The sequence below is a fragment of the Nuphar pumila genome, unplaced genomic scaffold, assembly GCF_984573655.1.
Source record: "Nuphar pumila unplaced genomic scaffold, dmNupPumi1.hap1.1 HAP1_SCAFFOLD_962, whole genome shotgun sequence".
Classification (NCBI taxonomy): Eukaryota; Viridiplantae; Streptophyta; class Magnoliopsida; order Nymphaeales; family Nymphaeaceae; genus Nuphar; species Nuphar pumila.
The window spans coordinates 1-20,828 of NW_028323549.1; the positions used below are offsets into that span (position 1 = coordinate 1).

Consider the following 20,828-nt stretch of genomic DNA (forward strand, 5'->3'; position numbering starts at 1 on the left):
GGTGCACTGTTGCCACACTTTTGCCTCATCAAAATGCGATGTAGCTCTCTGCAAGCACCTACCTGCATGTCTCTCGTCCAGCGCGTGCGCTCTGACGACAGGCCGTCAATGAGCTTAGAAGCAGCTTGCAGGCGTCGTTCCATGAGGTCTGCCTTGGCCTTGAGCTCCTGCTGCTCTCCGCTCTTCTCCTCAAACTGCGTGTTCAGCATGGACAGCTGAGCATTTAGACTGATCAATTCCTCTTGCGTCTTGGCCAAGTCCTTGGATGCCACCCGCAGCGACTTCTCAGCCTCCGCCACCTTCTTTCGTTTAGGCTCCACTGTGCGTGCTACCCCATGGTAGTTGACCATGGCGTTGACCCACTTGAAAAGCCCTGCGCCTGCCTTGGAAATGGACAGAAGCGACTCGAAGGAAAACTTGGCGTCCTTGAAGTACGCTTTTACTTTGTTGACCTGAATGGCCAGGATTCCTCGTCAGCATCCCACGGACATGCGCCATGTCAATGGTCATCTTCTTCCATGCGGCTATCTCAACGAGTATGAACTCACAGTTGTGGTCACAGCTGTGGCAATTGGAAGGACACCTTAAAAAGATCTTTGCCATTTTGGCCACAATTGTGCACACTTTGCAAGGCGCAGGTGGTGTGAACCAGAGAGGCTTGCAGCGGTCCGCAAATTGGGCCCAAATGGTGGGAGCTGTCCAGATCAGCTTGCATAAGGGACCATAATCAGCAAGCGCAAAGCTAATCCACAAGCTGGACCAATGCAGCAACAACCCTGTCATCGGACAGGTTGTGAACTGTAGTGTAATTACAGAAAACCACTACTAACCAGGCAGCCAGACAACAGGCGAGGCAAAAAACTTGGCCTTACGTGAAGACCCGGACCAAACTGACAATCGTACACATGTAAAACATTGCATGCGTTCCCCATGTCGTGATGTATCCTATTACAAAACTACCGCATCCACAGGGACATTAGCAACTCCAAGTACGTCATCTCATGATCTTTTGCAGTTTCTGGGCATGCTGGTGCATCGTCGGGCGTGGTTGCATCGCGGGCATCAACAAAGAGGTTGCGGCAAGCACCTGGCGGTCAGTGAGGCCATCCTTGTCAAACTCCACAAGGCTCTTCAAGAAGCCGCCATCCTGCATCATAGTCTTTGCCCCGCCCCACGTGGGGTCCTTCCCGCCCTTGAGGTGCACAACACACTCGCACACCTTTTGCACGTACACATTCGGCTTTGCGAAGGATCGGATCTCTGTGATGTCGTCCTTTTTGAGGTCCTGCAGAGCCACCGCAGCTTCCTCCAGAGCAGGGATAGCTTCTGCAAGAGCTGCCTCGGCTTCGTCTTTCTCCACCGCAATCTGTGCGGAGTCGATCTTCAGCTGCTCCTCCTTTGCAGCGGCCGCTTGGCTCTTGATCTCAACCTCTGACTTCGAGCTTGTGATGACGGCAATGAGCTCATTGCACTCCTTTGTTGCAGCCTCCACTACCACTTTCGCCTCTGACAGCTCCTTCTTCATTGCCTCGACTTCTGTGGCAGCTTGGATGAGCTTCTGCAAGCCCCCGTCGAGACGCGTGGCCATGTTGGTAATGAGCGTGCGGTTGTCGGTGAGGGACGAGCGGTAGTTGGAGATGAAGTCGAGGTAGTTCTTCGGCGTGACGTAGTTGTAGCGGCGTAGCTCGTCCATGAACTTCGCTGAGAAGGTGCGAGCGGTCTGGTGCACCATCATCATGTGTTTGACGATCTCTGGCTTGGTCTCCGCGGCGATGTCGTCTTGCGCGAGGAAGACTGTCGCAACCGATGTGAGCGCTTGCTCTGGCCAAGGGTCAAACCAGTCGATGACGGTGTTGTTGACCATGCCAGGGAAGTTGCGACAGCGCGTTCGCAGCACCTCCCCTACCGGACTCATCGCCAGTACCACGTGCAAGTTGTCGCGACACTTGCTGATGAAGTACGCCCAGCAGCTTTCCTTCGTCTCAGGCAATCCGAGCTTTGCGACTTCCTCTCGCACCGAGTTGATACAGCCATCCTTCTCGCCATCGTCGTACAACGCGGGCACCATGCCAGTCGTGAGCATGTTGTTGATGAGCTCGAGGAAGCCCTCGTCCGTGACGTGTGCGTCCGTGAACAGGAACATCATCTGCTTGTTCTCACGGCCCAAGAGATCGTAAAGCTTCTTGAGGTCGTCTCGGAACGAGACTTCGTCGTAGCCTCGACTCAATGTGATCTCGAAAACACCGCATCCCGCGGTGTAGGCAGCCAGGCGCGAGAGCGACTGTTTGCCGGAACCGCCAACTCCAACGAGCAGATTGTTACCCTGAGGCAGAGTGATTGTGCGTAGGATCCTCGTCACGTGCTCCATAGCGTCCTCGAAAAACACGAGGTTCATTGGCTTGTTCTTCTCGTTGTAAATCGACAGGATTTTCTCCATAATGGCTTTGAGATTATCGTAGCCGTTGAGGTCCTCATACAGCTGTACTTTGCCGGCGGTTGGGTCCTCAATAAGCTCTGCAGCGTGCCGGAACTGCCCGAAGAGGATTGGGTCTGCCATGACCGCTTCCATGGAGGTGCTGTACTTTGAGGAGATGGTGGACTTGATCTGGTCCAGCAGCAGCGTCTTGTCTTGCTGGTTGATGAGGCGGTCGTGGAAGATGCGCATGATCTCGTTTCGCCACAGCCGCACAAACGATGCGGAAGTCTCAAACTTGTCTGGCGTTGATCTGCAGGTTGCACACAAACGGTGAAGGCGCTTGCTGCATCCTCATGGAAGATGGCAAGATGTCTCTGTTGGGCCCACGGTATGCAGCAGAGGTCACTTTGTTATCTTGCTATCCTGGAACAAGACTGACTGATTAGCAATACAGCGACCATTCTACAAGCTGCTTGCATTCTGAAAGCTTTCTAAAAGCCGCTTGCATGATTCGAGGAAGCCTTGACACAGCGTTTGACAGCTAACAGCCTGCTTGCCTCGGCATAGGTGGCAACAACGAAGACGCGCACACGCAGGCGGCATTGGAATCAGAGACGGGGGAACGGGCACATTAGTGATTCGCCAGACTAGGGTTCAACCCCCATTTTTGCCCCCAAAGTCATGCATGTTCAGGCATCGCGACCAGCAAATGACAGGGTCAGGTGAAAGGCTGGGCCCCACCTGAGAAGACCCTCATAAACACGCGAAAGATCGCGCAAGTTGAAGATGTAGTGGAAGCGCGAGGGCGTGGGCGGGAGCTTGTCGATGATGAACGTGTAGAGTGCGAGGGTGATGTCTGTGAGCATGCTGGAGGCAGTTTGAATATCGTCATGGAGAGCCAGCACGTGCCGAGATAGGATGGTTTCAAAAATTGTGCGCAGATTCTCGGTGGAAGGGAACTGGATCTCAAAGACGTTGAACAGGGAAATGAAACGGGGGTCCACGTTGTTCCTCGCACCACCCGGAGGACCCATTCCAGCAGCACACTGCATTAAACAGCACACAGTGTGAAAAGTGCCCACGCACAGAAGGTAGCTCTTCAAACGCTGATGAGAACAAGGAACCAGAACCTCGAAGAACGGGTGCTGTCTGCATGTCAGTACCTTCCAGTCAAACAGATACATGCAGTTGTTTGACTTACTGAAAAGAGAGCGATGACTTCAATCGCACGTGTATCTAACACAGCTGGCACACCTGCAGATGGCAGCCTACTGAGGGAGAAGCCGCAATGGGGTGATGATGAGGGATGTCGCCGACTGTCTGTTTGCGCCTCTGTTCATGTCAAGACCCCAGCCTTCAGCAGATCACTTTTTTGGCCAAGCCACTTTGGCAAGGTTTGCAGATATCTGTTTATCCTGCTGCGTTATGGTGCGTTCTCATACCTGGATGTCCTTCATGTTCTTCCAATTGAGCTCCTTGCCACGATCATACACGCCCTGCTTCTCGATGAAGAGCTTGAGCAGGGCGATGGGCTGCTGCGTGCCGTAGATGTCCACCTTGGGCATGTTCAGGTCATCGAGGAAGATGATGAGCTTCTTGCCCACGGGAGGACCGTACGTGTCCTTTGTTCGCTTCTCAGTTGAGTCCTCGATAGCACGCTGTACATCCCACGACGTGGTTCTGCACAGTCAGGTGTGGGTAAAGATGATTGTACCCTTTTATGTGTGGGTCAAGTTCTTGCTCATGTCACCCAGGTCGCTCATGATCACCCAGCAATGTGGTGACTTCCGGCAAAAGGCAGGCCAGCACTGTTGCGCACAATACATGAATCTTTTGTGCCTACGACAGCTTACAACAGCCCTATCTTCTTGCGAAGCAGACAGCGAGGCAAGTTGAGCCACTTGGGGTTGCACAATGTGATCCCACGTGCATGATATACAGAGGTACAATGCAAGAGCTTTCGGAATGTGGAATGAAGTAAGCGCTTGCCTGGAGGAGAAGTTCATGTTGAGGAGGATATTGTTGACCGGGTCCAGCGAATTGAGGTAGTTTTGGATAGTGACCGTCTTTGCGGTTCCCGACTCTCCAACAAACAGGCAGGGATGGCCGGCCATGAGCACGGTCTGCACCAGCCAAGTGGACCGTACGAGGTCCGCAGTTGGAACCACGATCTTGCTGAACTTGCCATCCGTTGGTGCTTCGTACTCCTGCAATAGGCAGCTCCAACGATTCTTTCCCTTTTCGAAGCTACTAATCATGGAGGCATATCGTTCACTGCAGTGGAATCACAAGCATCGACAAGGGATAACACGAGCAGTATCCAGACTCTATTCCTCATAGTCACAACCAGATCATCTGCACAACCACACGGCATGGGGATCTGATGATCAGATGATGCTGTATCTGTTTACAACACAACCGCATCCAAGAGGACATTGGCAACTCCAAGAAATAGTTGGAGATCAGTGCTACCTCTACCGCCGACAATACATTGTTTCACAACTCTGGGCACCTTCAGCATTTCTGAGGATCATGATTGAGAGTCGTGTGAACGATGATAGCAAGAAAGCTGAGCTAGAGAGGGGTAGGCGAGGTGGCACACCTTGACATAGCTCTTCCACGATCGCCAGCAGTTCTCTTTGCGGTCAAAGCAGTAGTCATACACGCTCTTGACAGGCAGCTGCGACGGCGAGATGCGGTCACCATCGATGCTGCCCAGGCCAGCTGTATTTTTCAGGAAGGAATCAAAGCGGTCCCTATCCTCAAGCTGCGGCCTTTGCACAAGTGCTGCACCGCACGACCACACCACGCAGAAGATGAACAACGCCTCCAGTATCTGCACACATTAGTATAACCATTAAAGTGTACTAAATTATGCTGGCCTTCCTTGAGATCTAAATTGAATCTGCTTGGTGTTGCAAGTGAGGCACTTTCTGAGACATTGGCTTCCATCGCAGATGCATCTCATCAGCCGGAGCAGGTCTCAGACTGCTCACATCTCGCCACCAATCAATCTGCAGCATGGCCTATCAAAGCATGCAGATGTGAATGACATCGCTTTTAGAGATTATTGCAGTTTGGTTGGGACAAACAGGTAGAGGACTGTGCGAATGGCAGGTGACGAGCCACTCTGCTTGGAAAGTCAAGCTCTACACCAAAACTTGACCATCAAGGGCAGCCACCCAGTGCACGGCTTCCCAGCCTCCGCACTCACAGCTTACTAGAGAATAACAACTACAACTACTTTGTTCTGTAGTACCTAGCTTTTCTGTGTAGTAGCATGGCTACACATACAGCACATGGGATCCTGACATCCGAGAGCTTGTTCTGGTCGTACCTGAGGATCTGTGATGGACCCGGAGGACACCAGGGTTGCATCGAGGAGGTTAGCCAGCTGCCGAACCATTTGTAGGTTGGTGATGGGGATTGTCTGGCGAGGCCGCTTGACCAGCTCATCGCCATCCACGCCCTCTAGGATCCAGTCAATGCAGCGACCCACATACTTCTCGAATAGGCCCCTCAGCACTTCTCGCTCTTCCTCGTCTTTTCGGGAGTTGAGCCACGTCCACACAAACGGCTTGTAGCCCAAGTTTCGTGAGTCAACGTACACCATTCCGCAGCGGGAAATCGTGGCCGGCGATGCGTACTGCAGGTCAAACACTTCGAAGAGGAGCTTGCAGTGGTTTGCCACCCGGATTCGCTCGCCGTTTGGCAGCGTGAGGAGCTTGTTGTCATCCATCACCGAGTTCATGTTCTCCACCCACACCGCGTCCACGTCCCCATCAAACACAATGTACCTGCAAACTCATTCCACTGGTTACTTGCTGTCAGCTTCTCTCCCATGCTTGCAAGTGAGTTTGAGTACTTCAGGTGACACACAGCGTTTGAAACACGTGTTTCTCAAGTCAAACTGCATATCACTAGGTTTTGGTATAGAATGGCAGGGAGTGTGTTTTGTCGTGGAGGACAAGCACATGCTTCCCTGTAAGTTGATGTGAATATCACCTGCTGGTTGGCATTCTGACTTACGGGTCAGGCATTCCTATTTCAAGTTCTGGATTTGCTGTACAACTGCTGAAGTCCGTGTTGAGAGCCACCTTTACATTGTCTCGATCAAATGATTTCTATTCGCAAAGCAAGCTGTTAGGAGGAATCAGTAGCATCGCTGAGATCTCACCTCGCTTCGTCTTTGCCAGCTGGGACTGGCCGATTGACCTCTCGGAAGATGTTACTGAGAAGTCCATCCTTCCAGTCACGAGTCTCCGGGTCCAATACGCCATACAGCTCAGAGATGCGGATCGCTTTGGGGTTGATCACGAACAGCTTGGTGTTCTTGCCCATCTTGGTCTGGGATCGTGCAAGTGTTTGAATGATCACAGACTTGCCTCCACCTGTTTGCCCAACCACCATGGTCGTGTGCCTTGTCATGATGGTCTCGTATAGCTGAATGACCTTATCAACCTGTTCGCCTTGGTCTGTAAGCACCTTGTAACCAGCCTCTGCCAGCTCTGCTTCGACTTGGTCGTTGAATTGAGGGTACCTGACACGTGGGCAGTTCAGCCCTGGGAACAAGTCGTTAATGAGACCCAGGAAGAGCGGCACATCGTCGAAGACAAACTTGGGCAGGTTCATGTCTCTTAGCGCTCGCATCAGCACCAGGGCTTCGGACATTTCTGGAGAGCCTCTTTTCAGCGACCCTGCATGCATGTCTTGGATGTGGGCAGGCATAAACTCGGCATAGCATTTGTTTTCCCTGCGTAGGTACCATGCTGAACCACGAAATTACTCAATATCTTGCATAGCTGATCGCATTAATCACGGGACATTTGGCGGATAGCGAGCATAGCTCGCTCATACAGATGATAGCCAAACTGTATAGCATGGTGAACGGTAATCGACGTGTCCTATTGGTAACACATGAGCCGTGTTAGCAAGGAACGGTAAGAAGAATGGCAGGGCTGATTCTCGAGCTGCGCCAGATGCCCGTACAGAGGCTGTAGAGTCGGAAGAGGAGCCCATCATCAAAGCACCCCCAACAACAACAGTCTGTGACGGCACCATAAATATTCCTGGACCACCTTTGTCTACAGTTGTCCAGAGAACCTCAGACCACAAAAAGCCTCAACATTCTGGAGGCTCATGGCAAATAAAGGGGGGGGGGGGCTTATCACACCTGCCATGACCAGGACAGACTTCAGAGCACGCAGTCCAAAGTCATAGTGGTGCTGCTTGGAGAGCTGCTCACGAGACAGCTTGTAGAGCACTGTCATCTTCTTGGCGAGGTTCTTTGCTGTGTCAAAGCCTTCCGAGAAGAGCATGATTTCGCAGATCTGCTCCAAGTCGGGCACGATCATGGTGACCGGGCGGAAGAGCGCCTTGAGGTTGTCTGGAAGCTCTGTGCGGCCCGCGTAGCCAGGATTCATTGTGATGAAGATACCTGCAGCGTATGAGAACTTGTCAGAGAACTGGCTTACTCTGGAGGCCGCACGTGTGATCTCATGAATGTACGCATAAAATTAACCTCTGAGGGTCTTAAAAATGCGTTGGATTGACAGCCTAGCGGCTGATCAGTGTGCTTCTTCGTCTGCTCAAAATACAACACCACTCTCGCTGCGTTCCCGGAAACCTCGTGTCTGGTGACGTAGTTGCTGGAGTTTACATGAAAGAGTGTGATGTCGAATTGTAGCTGGTTTCTTATATGTTGGGCACCTATGCGATGCTGAGGCTGCAGTGTTTAGCAAGATACACACCTGTACGGCTGTCAATGGAGATCTCGCGACCCTCAAAGAGGAAACGTGTCAGGTCGTTCTTCAATGCTTCTTGAATCTGCTTGATCTGGGAACTCACAACCGAGAGCACCTCAGCTTCAATGCGATTGAACTCATCAAAGCACCCCAGGCTCCACACTGCACCAGGCCAGAGAAGATGGAGCCCATGGCTTTGTAGTCGAGGCCTTCACCGCAATTGAAGACAACGCACAGCAGCGCCAAACCCTTCGCCAAATCCTGCAGCACCAGGGTCAATGATGACGACCATCGTTCAACACTGATCCACAATTCACTGGTGGACATTGCTTGTCCATGGAGTTGAAAATGCACTCCTGAATCTGGCAGGCGTTGTCATGTTAGAGAAGCCTATGTGTCGACGATCTATCACATCTGTCGAGTCACAAAGGACACCAACAACTTGGAGCAGCATCCTTTCTATCACAACACCTCAACACAGTGTACAACAAGGCCTCAGCATCTCAAGTACCACAGTGTGGCGACGACACCCCCAATGAATCAGACCTGCTCCATATGACAATGATGTATATTGTTACAACACCGCGTCCACATCGACATTGGAAGATCCAAGTACTACTTGGCACTCATAACAGGTACGCCACCTTCTCAACTGCAAGAAAGTTGCAGAAGGTGAGTTGTCATACCTTGGTTGTCTCGGTCTTTCCTGTGCCTGCTGGCCCTGCTGGGGCCCCTCCAAGGCGGTATGTGAGGGCAGTTGTGAGGGTCATGTAGCAGCGGTCCGTGAGCGCTGTGATGACGAGGCGGCCATTGATGCCCATGTACTCATACCCGTACCTAAACGAGCCAGTGCACTGCCTGATGAGGATGTCGTCGGATGCTCGATCCCAGTAGAATCTGAGCTGAGACTCCCACGCAAACTCCCTGCAGCAAGCGCAATTGGTTAGGCAGAGAGGTCAGGCTATGGTAAGTCAGAATGGTCCGCTTGCCTCAGGTCATGGTAACGGTAGCACCAATAAACACGTAGTTCTTGAGGTTGCCAATGTCCATGTGGATGCGGTAGTGTTGTAAAAAGGTACATCATCATCAGTGACCAACACAGGAATTGCATGGGCTGGGTCAGTTGCCTGGCAGTTGTCCTTGCGCTTACTGGACGTATGCGAGGAAGGCATAATCCTGTATGTCCGGCCTGGGCCTCGCATGGCCTGACTGACCAACAATGGGAAATTGCTCAGGTCATTCTGACAGTTGCGCCCTTCTCGACTTTGCCGGCAGTGTTTGCAGGTACGGCTGTTGTTGTAAAGCCGGGTGAATGGAGCAGAGCAACGTCTCTTGTTGCATTGTATCTGATGTGTCTATTGACAAAATTACCACATCCACATGGACCTTGGCAACTCCAAGAACTACTCGGGAATGTACAATCTGTGCTATCAGAGTGCATGCACTCCATTGCTGAGTTGCTGACTTACACAAACGCCTCTGTTTATGATTCAGTGGTGATTTCAAGTCAGGCACGCACCTGGCGTCCATGATTGAGTCCCGAACAAATGCGTCGATGATGTCCTTGGCATGCACCTCGATGATGATGAGCTGGTTGACTTTCTTGCGGACTTCATTGGTGAGGTCGCTCCGCACCATGCCGGTCAGCTGCGTCAGCTGGCTGTTTGCCTTTGCCAAGAAGTTCTTCATCCCATGTTTGCTGCCACCTTGCACCTGCACGGCACCTCAGTTTCCTTTGACCAGACGATACAAACATGACTGTTGACCAAGCCTCGTTTGTACCGCCCAAGAAGATCCTGAGATGTGCATGGTACAGCATAGTGGGTACGTCAAGACAGGATGTAAAGGGCAGCGAATGACGCTAGTTCACCTGTGACACCATCTCTTGCAGGTTGACAATCTCGACATGTGCTGGCTTCTCCGGGGCTGTTGCACCGTAAGTTAACCGGGGTTGTTAAGTACAACTAAAATCTTGACCATGCGTACTGGCTGGAGTGGCCACATTGCAGTTGTATACACACGTGTACCTTTTCACAACACTACCGCATCCACATGGACATTGGCAACTTCAAGTACTACTTGGGAATCAGTGCTTACATTACTACCACCTGAGGCAAGCATGCCTGGAGCAGCCTCACTTATCTTAGCCAAACCTGAGTGTCGTCATACCAGAAATTAGCTCTTGACAGTTTGCAGGCTGTGCTACACTGCTTGGGGGGTGCTCACCTGGAGGAAGACGTCCTCGGTCTCCCATGTCCACCAGATCTGGGACCCTCCAAGCGTGACCATGCCAAGATTCTCGGCAATCCACTTGTCGCGCGGCTTCTTGGCGTAGTAAAACACACCCTCCTTGGTGATCTGGTACAGAGTGTCTTTCATCTCGTTCTGAACACAGGTCATCCAAGCCTCCACCGGGCCCTCAATGGGGACAAAAGTGCGGAAGTCAAAGGTCTCGCCCTCACTTGATGTCATTCCCACAACGGACTTGTTGCCTCGGCCAAACTTTAGCGCCGCGCAATTGTCAAAGAGCTTGAGCATGTGCTCCTGAACGCTCGTCGGGTCACTTGTGCCTAGGATGGAAAGCAGCTCGTCCTGCATCGGCATCGAGGCATCGAAACACGCGCAGTTGTCAATTGATTGATGTGAAATTGATTCCTGCAAAATTATTGGTACACGAATGTTGCGAGGCATGCTTTGTCCTCAGGGGGTGGTAAGGAGTGCATTGTTGCATGGTTAATAATGTGCGTGTCTTCGTTGCAATGTTGCTTTGAAACCTTAAATTTACTGCATGCGTCTGCGCTGCCCCTCATGCTTGCTGAGATCACCGGCACACGCTGGCATCTCATTGTGAGAATCCATTGCAATCTATTGACCTTCATCAGAAAGACGCTCCAGTAAAACCATTAAGAAATATCTACCAACTTGCCTTGTGGTATAGCATGTTTGACATTGGTGGATCTTCACACGCTGGCAACACCTGGCTGGCTTGCACGGCTGCGACCATGGGTGTGTAGCCAGCGGTCTAGAGCGTGCAGTGATACCAAAAGGCCAGTCTGAGCCCATGAGATTGGGAGGCCGTTGTGGCAACGAGGAGGATGCGCACATCAGAGATGAAATAAAATCGGGGGAACGAGCATCGCTTGGTGTCGAGGTATTCAGAGAGGCTCTTTTGGCATGTCTCTAGCTGCTCGATCAGCTCGCGGAGCGTTGTTAGCCGGCCCTCGGCCGAGCAAGCCTCCAGCACGTTCGTATTCTTCGCCGTGTCTGTCATGATCTTCATCCACGTGCGATCGATCCCATCAAACCGCTTGGCCTCCTGCGGCAGCTGATGCCGAATGTCATCACTGCCAACGAAGATCGACTCGAGGTACATCCACTTGCGTTGCACCGCCATCCAAACCTCGATCGTTTCACCGATTAGCGAGAGCCTTTGGTCCCATTTTCGCACATCTTCCATGAACGGTTTGACGAACGGCGAGGCCAGCATGGACTGCAGGTTGAGACCCATGTCCTCCAGGAGCTGAGTGATGGTGTCGACTGCCCGAAGGACCCACCCTCGGTCCTCGGTGCCCTTGCTGTACTTGACGAGGGAGAACTTTTGCTCTTTCCACACCTCAACGAGCTTCTTCAGCTCGGACTCAATCGTCAGCTCTTTCTCGGCTGCAGTTGTGATCTTCATAATCTCGTCCGAGAAGTTGTGCAGCTGCATTGCAAACATGTTTCCAAGCGTGAACGTCTTGGGGTCAATATCAAACTCCTTGCCGGTAGCCTGCATACCACCCTTAGTCAGTATATGTACAGCACAAGGAGTGCAACGCGATGATCTTCGTAGGCACGTTTCATATTCAGTGATCATGATATCACTGCTCTGCAGCTTCGACTGTCACGTTGCTTGTGGCGGCCAGGCAAGTATCGCGCTCCGACTGAAAAGGTGCCTTTAGACAATTGCATGATGACTCCTTTCGTGAACCATTCACACAAAAAGGTATAGACAACAACATTCAAACTAGTCAGGTTGTTGGTTGTGTGTTGCCGTCTGCAAATGATGCTGCAAACGGAAGGGCCATGAAGGAAGCAAGCACCTGCATGAGGCCGGTCCAATGGCGTTTACGAAGGGCGTCGCTCTTGAGCTCCTTCATGAGGGGGAGCGAAGACATGAAACCTTGGATCTCCTTGTTCACGAGCTCGTAGACAGGCATGTCGGAAAGGTGCTTCATCTTCTTGAACTTGACTGCCACCTCTTCGGTGGTCTCCATGATCTTGTTCACATCCAGGTCTGCCCAAAGCACGACGGAGAACGACTCCACAGCCTTGATGTGCTCTTCGTAGATGGCATAGATAGGCTGGAGCTTCTTCATCGTCGCCTCGTCCTGCATTCACCAGAGCATTTTCCACGGCCACACTGTTGCGTATGCCGATGACATCAAGTAATGATGGTGTACATTTTCTACATCATGATCGCATCCATATGGTCCAAGGCAATTCCAAGTACCATTTGATTCAAGTCCCAGTGGTGTTCTGTCATGATCTCAGTTTCAGGAGTTCGGCAAGCCAGCAAACGGCACTGCAATGGGGTTTGCAATTAAGCCCATGCTCGTTGCTCACATGAAGCCTTTACTCATGTGTGCAGGCATCAAAGTCATGTATGCTCGAATGCTCCGGGTCCCATAGGGCGCACTGTACCAGCTCAGCACACCATGAAGGGAGAAGCGGCAGTGCCACTCGAACGATCGTCAATTTACTGGAGGAACCCTCAAGTTCAGCATGAGCTGGCAAACAGAAACGCACGTTGGAGAGCTCGGCATAGGGGGTGATGTCGATGTTGAAGAGCTTCTGAGCGAGCACCAGTTCTTCGCGCTGCAGAATGAGCTGCTGGAGCTCAGCCTCCACCTCGCGCATCAGCTTCAAGCCAGCCAGCAGCTCCACGTTGCCGCGGCCCGGGCCATTCTGCTGGAACTTGTTGTGGAACTGTTCAACCACCAGACGGAAGGCATCGACCTGCAGCCAAGGCACGGCCTTTTTACATGCAGAGGTGCAAGCTGAAGGAAAATACAGCACAGGATATACACAAGTCACACGCAACAGCTCTGTCCAAAGCCCAGGCCATGGGTGTCGAGCTTCAAGTGAATTGAACCATCTTGAAAGCTTCCTTGCAGACCAACAGGCCTGCGCGCAGCTAGTTAGCTGTTCACAAGTCCTTTCTCATGGTGTCAGGATCAGTACACTGAGGCGTCACGAACCTTCGTCTTAAGATAGTCTAAAGCATGTGCTCGACAGCAAACAAGGGGGCTGCAACGGAGAGCGACGCGGTGCACTGTGTTGCCACAAGTTTGCGCACCTGTTTGCGAGTGATGTCGCAAAATTCAACCTTGACTTCCTCGAGCGAGTTATCCATGATGGCAGCCTCCTCAGCAAGAGCATCCCACATGTCCTGCAGCCTTCCGGCTTCCTGCCACTCAGCCGTCAGCTCCGAGACCACATCGGGCTTGGCGACATGGATCCGGGTGCGGAATCGCTCATGAAGATCGATGTACTTGAGCTCCATCTCAGGCGTCTGCATCCGGACGGAGTTGATGGCTCCTAGAACCTCCTTGAGGACTTCCAGCGTTTCAGGATCTTTGTTGATGATGCTGCGCAAGTGTTCGATCTTCTCCTTCTCCTCGTGCAGTGATGCAAGGTCCAGCTCTCGCATCGCGGTGACGACGGCGTGAGTCAGCTCGACGGCTTCTTTGTAGACGTCGCGTGCGAGAGGGCGTGTGTCAATGCGCACGAAGTCCATGTCCACGTCCCGGGCTTCGTTGAGGATCCGCACCGCGGCGCGGTGGTATTGGGAGAGCTTGTCCTCAAACTTTGCATGCGAAGGCGCCTTGTCTTTCAGTGTCTCGATGATCCTAGGAATGTCGTACTTCCACAGATGCTGGTTCTTCTTCCACATGGCCATGTACCTGAACCGAATTCAGCGTAGATCAGTGCCGATCTATGAATCGAGCGAGTTCCACCACTGTATTGTCCAGTTTCACTCTGCGTGTCTGCCTTATGAGGACAAACGCTTCCTTAGCTGCCATATGGCTGCAGGGCATCATATGCCCTTTACGCATACCTGAGTTGTGCAAAGCAGCAGCACGGTACGCACCATGGTGAAAGTGCCCTCTCAAACATGCGCAGCAAGGCACTCTCGAGGGTTGTTCACAAGTGCACAGCAGACAGATGTTCCCGCAGTGCACAGCAAGGAACTTGCAGACATTGTCTGGAGGCAATCTCGGCTAGCCTCGATGTTGACGCGTGTCACACAAGACATTCGCCTCCCCTGTGAACGCAAACATCCAGGAAAAGTTGGAAATTTTGTGTGACAAATGCACAGGTCTTGCTGTACTTCCTGGTGTGCGCATGTTTGACGATCAGGTGTTGGATCGGTCTGCACCCAAGACTGGGACGCACTTTTTGACTGAGGTGATGGCCTTGCGAATGGGATTTTCCAGGTTGAGAATGGTCTTGATGATCAGAGGGTTGACCTGGACGTCCCAGTAGAAGTTGAACACAAACGGCTCGTCGTCCTCGTTACCGGTGCGCTGTTCGGGTGTTTCGATGCAGGTGCCGTCCATCCAACGCACAAACATCTTTGTGCTCTCAACCAGGTTGCGCCATAACTTGCTCAGCATCTTGGACATGTCCTGAATACCGAAATGTATGTTCTGTGAGTCCTTCTTGCATTCTGCGGGTCTGATTGGTAATGTTCTCCAACCGAATCTGATTTGATGTCACCGGTCATACTCTGGCGCTGCCATTGCTTCCCTGCTTTTTCGCCCCGCTCAAAAAGGATCTCTGCAAATATGACGGGCGAACACCATTATCGCTATAAGTGCCGCACACAGCAGGATGTATCTCTGGTCGGCAGTATCATGCACACAAAAGACAGCCTAAGAAGCCTGGGCTTGATGATCCACAAGTACTCACCAGTGCTAAGCTGCTACGAGAAAGAATCTCCAAGGTAACAAGTCGATGAAGCCTAGCAGTGAAACATACAAGCTGCAGCAAAGACTCTCTCAGAGGTACAACTCATGATCTTACCTGAATCGACGGCATGACAAAGACCTCGGGGTTGCTAAGGCTCAGGTGGACCTTGAAGAGGGGCAGCTTGGGCTGGGCGCCCTCGGCGATCTCCTTGGCGGATGGCTGCTGGATCCTGACCACGAGTTGCTCCATGGCCTTCAGCACCATGTGCGTCAGCGCATTGAAGATGGCTGCCTCCCAGTGCATGTAGTAGGACGCCATGGTTGGCGACTTTCCTGAGTTTGTGCCAGCCACGACCTCCTCAATCTTCCCCAGAAGCTGCGGGATCGTGCGGTACTTCTTTACAAGCAGTTCCACTGCCTGCACCACGGACTCATTTTGTCATGGAATTGCCACGTTTGATTGCATCATTTTGAGAGCCTGTGAGCAATGCAATCCATGCCTGGTCTTTCCAGAGCTGCATTGTCATCGAAGTAGCAGAACGGAGGAGCTAAGCTTTTAAAGCCTGTGAGCACTCCCGTAACTTCGCTCAAAGCCTCCTCATGGTCAGTGCATGAGGAATGTATGACGATACATTTCTTGGAGTTTCCATTCACTCTGCAATGGTTTTCTGATCCGTATCGACAGGTTTAGGGATGTCCGTTGAATTGGCCTCCTGGTGTTCTCTGGACTCGCTGCACGCTCATCGCACCAGGTTGCAGGTTCCTTATCTTACAAGCACGAAGGGTCTCGTACCTCGATCCGGTGCTTCTCCATGCGCTCGTAGAACTCCTGCAGCTCCGGCACATCGGTGTCATCTGGCGCTTCCTTCACAAGTGGCGTGCTGTAGATAGCCATGACGAGGCCTTCAATCTCCTTCTTGTTCTTGATGATCTGACTCACTCGTGACTGGAACTCGTTGATGCTCTTCCGGCAGGCTTGCGTGAACTCGGTGATGCCCAGGCTGTTCCAGTTAAGTACATGGAAGCCAGGGTCCAAGCACGATTCCAGCTCGGCAAGCTTGGCGGAGAGTAACTTCTGCTCCGTGGAGCTCACAGAGTTGATGACTTCATAATACTGATGCAGCATTCGCTCCAACCCCTCCACCCGCCTGCACCAGCCAAGCAGCCGCTTGCAAACATCTTTCATTTGGAGGCGAAACATCCGCAAGTGGCACAACTTTTCTGCCGTGACAGAAGATGATGATGTTCTCATCAACTTCAGCCACAAAAAGACAGTTTTGTCTGGGATATGCCACTTCTCAGCAGGATCTGATCTTTAGGATTGACACGTCAGATAAACGGCGCTCTTGGTGGTAGTGTCCAGAGAGGAGCACATCAGACAGAACTTCTGGTGTGCAAGTGAGCACGGGCCTCCTGTTGGCTGAGCAGTCGAACGATGTATCCTTTGACAACACTGCCGCATCCACATGGACATGGTATTGTATACGCTTTGGCTCACATTATGGCAGGCTGTCGAGACAAAAGGTGACGCAGGGTAGCCTTGAGGAATAACGTCAGGCTGGTTGACCGGACAGCGCACCTGTGGTACGACTCCTCCTGAAGAGTGACGTTCAAGGCGATTTCGGGGATTTCGAAGCCCATGCGGTCCAGGTACCGAGTCTCCCGCATCAGCTTAACCAGGCCGCTGCCAAAGTTGACCCCAATGAGGCCGGTCTCTGCATTCCGGACTAGAATGTTGAGCTTGAGGTAGCCCATGGCCTGCGTGTCGACGTTGGACATCCACTGGCGGAAGAGAATTTTCTCGTAGCTCATGACGTGCCGCGCCAAGGACATGTACTTCTGATTCACCTGCTTACGGCCCAACGCCTCAGCTCGCTCACTTGGGAAGTCGCAACCACAGTCAACAGATTCTCCTCCTCGTGGCACGCAGGTGGCTCATGACTACCATTCCTACCCACACCACACCAATTTGTTCATGTTGAGTGGTCCCATCGTCATAGCATAAACTGACAGAGCAGTGCAGCACAGACTGCAAAGCAATACCAGTCTCGCACTCGCAAACGGACATTATGGAACGTCAGCGGTTGGGCAGGCATGCCTGCCCTAAGCGTGTTGCCGCTCACTCAAGCCAAGACTCCAGGAGAGTGTCGAGCCATGGCCCTCATGTATTCGACTTCTTGCTGCAGCCATACTTGAGTGCCACCGGTGACCACTTTCGGCTCAGGCCCCAAAAACTCGAAGAAGTGTGATGCAAACGACAGCATCTGCAAACTTTGTACTGCATTTGTGTCAGGTCCTGGCTACAACAACGCAAAGACCTGCAGGATCTCCGTCAGCACGCGTATGCGAAGTGTCGTCAAGTTGGAAGGCAAGCACCTCGTGGCCGAGCTCCAGAGCCATCATTTCCTCCTCAACTGTCATGAGCTTCGACATGGTTTGCTTCACGCGGGCAAAGATAGAGCGGCTCCACTTGATGGCGCCCGCCACGGCTGGCTGGTTCTTTGTCAGCGGCGGCTTGTCCCGCTGCGACTCAAAGATCTCGCTGACTAGGTCTATCTCCCGAGAGAACTGGTCCAGGATGTCGTTGAGCTTGTTGGTCATCTGCTCCTTGATGGCGCCCTTGCTCTCGATGCTTTTGAAGTTCTGAAGCAGTTCAAACGCTCCTTCCGCGGACCGAAGCTTTCGGAAGCTTGTGTCAATGAGGTTCCGAGTCGCGTTTTTGACGGTTTCGTTGTTGGTCTTGAATTCGGTGACCACGTTTTGCCAGTCGAGCGACCGCTCACCGTCAAAGATGTTGAAGGTTGCATCCTTCACCTTCTGCACCTTTTTGTGCACATCCGAAATCACGGCATCGATACCCTGCATGTTTGCAAGACACAGTTACCAGCCCCCCTGGTCTAAGCACAAGTATTGCATTGCTCTAAATCAAGTTTAACAACGAAAGTGACAATTCGGACACCTCCACCCCCAGTTCCAGAAGGCATCCAAGCAAGTTATCGGTGATATCCTTGCTGCTGTGGCTGAATTTTGCTGATGACAGCGCAATGCAGGCGCCACGCAAGACGCTCAATCTTTGCCTGACCTGCTTGCGGTGGCTCAGGTTGACCTCACGGGCACACATGAACACAATGCTGTGATCCCACAGACATTTGCGCTGCAGCCATACCTGAGTGTCACCAGTGACTGCTTTCAGCTCAGGCCCCAGGAACTTGAAGAAGTCGTCAACCGTCTCGACCATGAACTTCAAGCTGCGTAGGATTTCACCCATGTGACCTGTGCGTTCAAACAGCACCGTCTTTGGAAACTCCCAACGAGCGTGCTGGTTGGACATTTCGATGCGTTCGCGGACTTTCATATATGTTTCCCGCCACTCCCACAGCACAGTGGACGCGATGTCGATCAGCCGAAGCGCGTCGGCCGCTGGCATGTCAAAAATCTTGTGCACGCTGATGCTCTGCTCAACTCGGTCCCCAAGCACATGCGCGATTCGCCGAAAGAGGTTGCCCATCTTCACGTCGTCACTGTAGTGCCGTGAAATGATCCACACCATGCGCAGTGCATTCATCATGGGCAGCATAGTGTCTGAAATGCCTGTGAGCGGGCCATGTGTCAGACTGCGGAAGTGCCGCTCGAGAGTGGTGAGGAACTTGACATTGTCACGCGCCTCCACACTGAGCTTTGCGAGTTCTGTGACTTGGGCTTTGAACGATTGCATCAGGTTACGGTCCGAGGAGTACATCTCGATGTGCTCGATGATTTCCTGGACTTGAGGCAACATCACCTGCAAGAGTTGCACACATGCAGTCAGTGGTGTCCACACTAGGTTCTGCATTTCTTAGACAGGAGAGCAAGCATGATGTGTGTCAAGCGAGACCAGGCAAGTCTTCACACCCTCCAAAATAGGCATGTGTGCGTACGCACCTTTCTTAGTTCTTTGTCCTTTTATAGACTTGAATGTGTGTGAGCAGCCCCCCCCCCCATGCATACAACCACAAGCTGAGCGCCTTAGACAAAAAATGCTGTAATACGCCGCGATTGTTATTCTTAGAAGGCATGTGAGACCTGTGTGCCCATGCGCGAAGCAATACAACATGAAGCTATCTTTGTACATCACGTTGCCAGCATGGTCTCGCTTTCAGTTTGGGGTGCAGTAGCGTTGGGGCGCAGTAGCGCACCTGCTCGTGCAGGCCTCCCAGCATGGTGTTGCGCTCGCGCCAGAAGAAGATTTCGTCGAGAGGCCCTGTGCCACCTGCCGTCTTCTCCGCCTCCTGCTGCATCACCTCCTGGAGAATGATCGTCCAGTCGTTCATGGCTCCCTCGAGCAGCATGAGCATTTCATCATCCTTTCCATCCAGCGCAGCCACTTTGGGAATGATCAGCTGCACATTACCCGTCAAGTGCTGCCGCGTCTGCTTCACCTGACCCAGGAACTTATTGAGGCACGACAGCAAGCTTGCATCGAGCCCATTGGCTGCTGCGCCGCCTAGAACATCGTCAAATTGATGGCCAAGCCCAGACTGCTCCATGATCACGGGAATGAAGACTTGAGAAAGCAGCAGCTCCATGGCAACCAGAGGATCGCTGTCGACGAGGACCCCCAGCTCAACGTCATCATCGAGTTCCTCGGTCGAGAGCTTGCCGTTGTTCTTCTTGACAAAATAAACACACCCGCCGGCTTCTCCGTCGGAGAGCTTCTCGGACGTGACCACCAGCCGGGGCTTCTCGACAGGCGCCATCTCCACGACAACGTCCTCCATGAAAACAGCTTTTTGAACATTAGCTGCTGCTTCGACTACTGGCACTGCAGTGTCAGGATCGTCCGCAGTGCTGTCGGGCAATTCCCCGGCTTGCGCAGGCTCATCTTGCTCGGGAACGGCCTCTGATTCTGCCGTTGTAGTAACCTCAAGTTCAGCGTCTGCGGAGAGCTTTTCTGGGTCTGACTCAGCAGCTGCATCGGGTGACTGTTCTGTCGTCTTCTCTGCATCTACTTCCTCGTCGTCCTCCTCAAAGGGTGTGGTCACTGATGGTTTGACATGGACTACGCTCCTTGAAGTCGGCTGAGCGTCTGGACCGGGAGCGGCTGGTTGCAGCTGAGGTCGTTGCTTGGGAGCCTGGTGCGTGACAAGGAGGGATGTAAGCTCTGAGGCACCTGCAGTCGCTCTTGTCTGTTCATTGCACACACAGTCAGAACCCTGCGTGCGGTGTGTAGAGTATTACTGTCGTGTCTGCCCACCTATATCTGAGCAGCGCCTCAGCAATCCACTGAGAGCAGCAAGTGGAACATGTTGACGTGTTGAGATGTGTGTGGCTTCCTTGCCCGAGTGCCGGGTGTTCAGGCACTGCCAGGTCTCATCCTTTGCCACCCTTGCTGGAATCGTGATCACGATGAGTAAGTCCCATATCTTCATGCTTCCATACTGATACAGTAGATAGTGCACGGCGGCAGTCATGCTCTGGCGTGGGATTTGTCAGGGTGGAAATTTATGCCATGTGACCTGACATGCAGCGCCGCTGTGCACCGCACAGGTGTGATTTTGTGGCACGGTCATGATGAAATAGACCCCAAACGTGTTTTCATTGAGTCACTGCGTTGAATATAGCCTCACCTCCGTCCAGGAACGAGGCGAACAGGGCACGTGGGCCCTCATCGCTGATCAGGTCCGCGAAAATTTCCTCATCGATACCCAAGAATTTGCAAACCTTGTCCTTCAGCCA

General features: G+C 52.5%; 1 protein-coding gene across 1 annotated transcript; it reads right to left on the minus strand.

Annotated features, from left to right (window-relative positions):
* Window positions 1–62: 62 nt before the first annotated feature.
* LOC149809623 (dynein-1-alpha heavy chain, flagellar inner arm I1 complex-like) lies at window positions 63–20,563 on the minus strand (the record flags this gene model as incomplete). The annotated part of the gene is given in 26 exon segments (XM_089994737.1): window positions 63–452; window positions 1,088–2,726; window positions 3,158–3,462; window positions 3,859–4,096; window positions 4,406–4,623; window positions 5,019–5,252; window positions 5,754–6,213; window positions 6,594–7,113; window positions 7,590–7,853; window positions 8,167–8,310; window positions 8,313–8,421; window positions 8,847–9,084; window positions 9,680–9,873; window positions 10,387–10,752; window positions 11,264–11,929; window positions 12,243–12,530; window positions 12,949–13,158; window positions 13,499–14,105; window positions 14,599–14,831; window positions 15,229–15,531; window positions 15,907–16,261; window positions 16,693–16,961; window positions 17,490–17,972; window positions 18,280–18,894; window positions 19,289–20,262; window positions 20,347–20,563. Coding segments are annotated over 26 exon segments (10,539 nt in total), but the record flags the coding sequence as incomplete, so codon positions are not given.
* Between the last annotated feature and the right edge of the window lie 265 nt (window positions 20,564–20,828).